Source organism: Equus quagga, unplaced genomic scaffold, assembly GCF_021613505.1.
Source record: "Equus quagga isolate Etosha38 unplaced genomic scaffold, UCLA_HA_Equagga_1.0 87647_RagTag, whole genome shotgun sequence".
Taxonomy (NCBI): Eukaryota; Metazoa; Chordata; class Mammalia; order Perissodactyla; family Equidae; genus Equus; species Equus quagga.
In genome coordinates this window covers 1-5,538 of record NW_025803612.1, presented here as the reverse complement: position 1 = coordinate 5,538, position 5,538 = coordinate 1, and the positions used below count along the sequence as shown (strand labels likewise).

The 5,538-nt window shown below is 38.1% G+C and overlaps 1 protein-coding gene across 1 annotated transcript; it reads right to left on the bottom strand.

Annotated features, from left to right (window-relative positions):
* Positions 1-4,674: 4,674 nt before the first annotated feature.
* On the bottom strand, positions 4,675-5,532 carry LOC124234542 (putative olfactory receptor 2B8; the record flags this gene model as incomplete). The annotated part of the gene is made up of 1 exon (XM_046651883.1): positions 4,675-5,532. A coding segment is annotated over one exon (858 nt), but the record flags the coding sequence as incomplete, so codon positions are not given.
* Between the last annotated feature and the right edge of the window lie 6 nt (positions 5,533-5,538).

The following is a 5,538-nucleotide window of genomic DNA, read 5'->3' as shown; positions in this document are numbered from 1 at the left end:
CATTTGCAAGTACAACAAAAAGAATAAAATATCTAGGAATTAATTTAACCAAAGAAATGAAAGATCTGTACACCGAAAACTATAAAATATTGTTGGTAGAAATTGAAGAAGACACAAAGAAATGGAAAGATATTCCGTGCTCTTGCATTGGAAGAATTAACATAGTTAAAATGTCTATACTTCCTAAAGCAATCTACAGATTCAATATAATCCCTATCAGAGTTCCAACGATATTTTTCACAGAAATACAACAAACAATCTTAAAACTTGTATGGAATAAGAAAAGACCCCAAATAGCGAAAGGAATCCTGAGAAAAAAGAACAAATGTATAGGTATCACACTCCCTGATTTCAAAATATACTACAAAGCTATAGGAATCAAAACAGCATGGTACTCGCACAAAAACAGACACACAGATCAATGGAACAGAATTGAGAGCCCAGAAATAAACACACACACCTATGCATAGCTAATTTTCACCAAGGGAGCCAAGAACATGCAATGGAGAAAGGAAAGCCTCTTCAATAAATAGTGTTGGGAAAACTGGATGGTCACGTGCAAAAGAATGAAAGTAGACCATTATCTCACACTATACACAAAAATCAACTCAAAGTGGATTAAGGAATAGAAAAAAGAAACACATGGGACTACATCAAACTGAAAAGCTTCTGCACAGCAAAGGAAACCATCAAAAAAATGAGAAGATAACCTCACAATTGGGAGAAGATATTTGTAAATCACGTGTCTGATAAGGGGTTAATATCCAAAATTTATTTTAAAAAACCACATACATTTCTACAACAAGAAAACTAAGACCCCAATAAAAAACTGGGCAAAAGATCTGAAGAGACATTTTTCCAAAGATATACAGATGGCCAACAGGCACATGAAAAGATGTCCAACATCACTAATTTAAATTATAAGGGAAATGAAAATCAAAACTACAATGAGATATCATCTCATGCCCATCAGAATGACTATAATTAACAAGACAAGAAATAACGTGTGTTGGAGAGGATGTGGAGAGAAGGGAAGTCTCACACACTGCTGGTGGGAGTGCAAACTGGTGCAGCCACTATGGAAAACAGTATGGAGATTCCTCAAAAGCTTAAGAATAGAACTACCATAAGATCCAGCTATTCCACTGCTGGGTGTTTATCCAAAAACGTGGAAACATGAATGCGTAAAGATACGTGCACCCCTATGTTCATTGCCGCATTATTCACAATAGCCAAGATTTGGAAGAAACCTTCGTGCTCATCAAGAGATAAAGATAAGGAAGATGTGGTATATAGACACAGTAGAATCCTATTCAGCCGTAAAAAAGATGAAATCTTGCCATTTGTGACAACACGGATGGACCGTGAGGGTATTATGCTAAGCCAAATAAGTCATAGGGAGAAAGTCAAATACTCATGACCTCACTTATAAGTAGAAGATAAAAACAACAAAAAACAAATACATAGAGACAGAGATTGGATTGGTGGTTCCCAGAGGGGAAGTGGGGAAGGAGGAGAGTGAAAAGGGTGATTAGGCACATGTGTATGGTGATGGATGGTAATTAGTATTTGGGTGGTGAGCATGATATAATCTATAAGAAATCAAAATATGAAGTACATCTGAAATTTATATACTGTTATAAAGTAATGTTATCTCAATAAAAAAATTTTTAAAACAGAATTCACTTTAAGTGATGTCACTCAAAAGAAAATGTGTTTCTTGTGAGTTTGACTCACATTTGGGGGCTCTGAGATCACTGATCACTTGAGCCAGGGGTGTGTCCTGTTGCTCAGAGGACGCAAGGTCTGGAAAAATCCATGAATTGCTCTAGGGAATAATGATAGTCAGAACTCCAGATGCTCAACACAGATGAGACAAAAGAATTTAGCCAAGCCCTGGGTACGATCACTACTGCCTTGCCACAGTTGTTGGTGAGAATTCAAAAGGAAACAGTCCAAATAATTTTGGGGACCATTGACACAACCCTGTAGTCTGTTACAGACAAAGCATGGAGAGCTTGAGAAGGGAGAGTTCTTAGATCCCATTTGAAAAATCTTACAGCACAATAATGAACTTGGGATTGGCCTCTTGTGCAATTTTTTTTTAATTTTATCATGGGGCTCAGCGATCTTTATTATCTGTAATTTATTTCCAAGGAATGTAACTATTTCAAGTGCCATTCACGTGTTTACTTAAAGGAAATAAATCTGATGGCAGCGTTTTTTGTGTCCTGAAGAGCAGAGAGCCAGTGGCTCAGTCAGAACAATAGCCCCTGTAGTGTCGACGCAAATAACCAATAATTATTTCAATGCAAAAGAAAAGAGTTTTATTTGAAACAAACCGAGGACTATATCCTGGGAGTCTCAGCCTTCCCAGGGGAAGAACAGGATCTGGAGAAGAGTGTTTTTTAGCACAGATATATATCTTTTCAAAACAAAGATACATACATCACATGACAAGGGTTCATTGCTGCAAGGGTTCAAGGAGATGTTTCTGACAGATTAGCATGTACACAGCAGGTCAGCATGACCCTGGCATCATGCGAAGAGATACTTATCTTCAAAGGGTGCTGGCATCATTAGAAGGGAGGCTTTAATTCTTATCTTCAAAAGAGTACAATTTTTTACTTTTAGGTAATGATTAAAGCAGATGTACAATACACATTTGACAGGCCGAGAGTCAGGCTTCTTTGATTCAAATAAAATTCAGGTCAGATAAGTTCAAACCTGAATGGCTTCCCCATATACTCCAATGTATAAAAATTTTCTTATATTAGTGGCTTCAGGAGACCTTAAGATTTTCTGCACCAAAGAAAGTTCATTTAAAGGATTTGAAAGTGATCATTTGGGTCTGCTTATCAAGGTGCTGTTGAGCAATAACTGAGAGTGGGAAATTTGTCACCACTGGGGGTAAACAGTATTCCAAAACTGTTTTTATACTGGTATACATTAAGCATTACTATGATGTCAAAATATATGGTTTCCCAAGTGTCAACTTCAAGTGTGAATACTGGGATGCTATTAAGGATACAGATAGAATCTTGACCACGTATATAATTTCTCCTAGTTGTCATTTCCACCTCGCCAACCTGTGTCTCATGCAAGATCAATTCTCATGAGCATGAGCAACTGAGGGGGTTCATGGCCCCAGAGGATGTAGGTTAGCTGGCAGGACAAGAGACTATATGATAACTTTTTGCATATGTCTCCTCCCAGAGACACACATGTATTTATCTGCACTGTGCTACATATTGGAAAAATCTACTAAAAATCATAAACATTTCTGTGATGATACCATTGTCAAAGTTATAACCTCCACAGAAAAATACACTGTTCATGACATAAATATATACAAACACCAGGATTCATACCCCAAAACAAATTTACACTGCAAACTGAGCTTTGAAGGGGATCTGAGGGCTAGAATGTCAGATTCAATTTTTCTGGAATGTTTATACTTATTACATAATTCAGAATTGAATGACAGTTATTTCATGAGATAGCTGTTTATAAAGTTTAGGCATATAGAGATTTTTAAAAATTAATATGCACATTGTTCTTTCAATTTCCTCAAGATGAATCTGAGTAAGCTTCCACAAAACACGAGGTTTCCTGGGAATAAGGGGTCACTACTTACATTTGTATAATATGTCACCAATTCAAATTACGTGGGGTTTTGCCAGATGTGAGATACAAACGCCCTGACCAATAGATGCCTGAATCAAAGATTTTATAAAATGGTAAGAGGAGAGAAATTTAAATGTATTTTACCCTTTGGAACTTTGGCTGCATTACTGTAGGTAAAATATGTGTAATATGAAATAGAACTTGGGTCGTGTGCTATTCATATATGATAATATCCTTCCAAGTCAGATTTAAAAAAGAAAATGGGGCTCACGAATTTAAAATAATCAACATCCGTACCTCACATCGATGTTTCTATGGCTATGTACCAAATTATACGTAAGCACTACCAGCTAATGGCTACCATTATCACCGGCAACATTGTCTCACTCCCTTCACCCAGTGATCCTGTGTACAGCCTTCTATGAAATGAATGCTGCATAATATGGCTGCCATAGTGATGAGTTCACTGTTTGGACTCACTTCAGAATGACTTTATCAGGATTGATGTTAGCAACTCTTTCTTGGAACATAAAGTTTGTTTTTCTTATAGCTTCCCCCACCTACTTCTGTGAAAAACCTCTGATGGAGTCAACCTACGGACTTTGTATGAGAGCCATGAGCAAGGTGCCAGACTAAGTGATATCCCTCCAGCAATTGCTAGAAAATGCTAACAAGTTAATATTTCTTACAGTGTTTCAGTGGTTTTATGCTCTTATTTGGCTGTGTCTTTACAGTATGTACTTAAATGTCTTTTTGCAAGAAAAGCAGAACAATGTTTCCAAATGGGGTTGCAAATAAGAAAACTTCATAGAGCTTTTAAAAATAATAAATATAACACAGATGTTCTAGAGACACTGAATCACCATCTCTGGAAGCTGGAATGAATCTATGAATGTTGATTTTGAACACACGGTTTCATAGGACAATGAGGTAAGAAAATTCCCTTGAGAGTTGTTAGGGAAAATTTTAGCTGACACATGGAAGACAAAAACATCTTAAGGGCTCTGGTATTCAAAGACCTTCCATTAAACTGTTTTCCTCACCCAGTTATCTGGAGTCATGACCTTTCCAAAGAACATTCTTCATTGCTCCCTTCACATCCTTGTTCCGCAGAGTATATATGAGGGGGTTGATCATGGGAGTAACGATGGTGTAGAAGAGAGCTATGAACTTGCCCTGATCCTGAGAGTAGTTGTTGTTTGGCTGGAGATAAGCATAGATGGCTGTGCCATAGAAGAGAGTGACCACTGTGAGGTGGGATCCACATGTCCCAAATGCTTTTCTCTGCCCTGCTGCAGACTTTATCCTTAAGATGGCCCTGATAATCCCACCATAGGAGAACACGATAAATGCAACCAGTATGAGAAGTATGAAGACACCTACAAAAAAGATCTCAGACTCATTCATACTGGTGTCAATGCAGGCAAGCTTGAGAAATGCAGGTACTTCACAGAAAAAGTGGTCTAATTTATTTCTCCCACAAAGCGGTAAAAGGAAGATGAGTACCGTTTGCAATAAGGAGTTGGCAAAACCAATGAACCATGAAGCAGAAGCCATCAGGGCACAGAGATGGGGAGGCATGATTACTGTGTAGTGAAGGGGCCTGCAAACAGCTACATAACGGTCAAATGCCATAACTCCTAAGAGAATGCATTCGGTGCATCCCAATCCTAGAGAGATGTACAGCTGAACTAAACAACCACCAAAGGAGATAGATTTGTTTATTCCCCTGAGATTGACCAGGAGCTGGGGAACAATGCTGGTAGTGTAACACAGGTCCAGAAAGCTGAGGTTGGAGAGGAAAAAGTACATAGGGGTGTGAAGATGTGGGTCCAGGTGGGACAATGCAATGATGGTTGTGTTTCCCAGCAAAGTGAAGATATAGAAGATCAAAAGAACCACAAAGAGGAC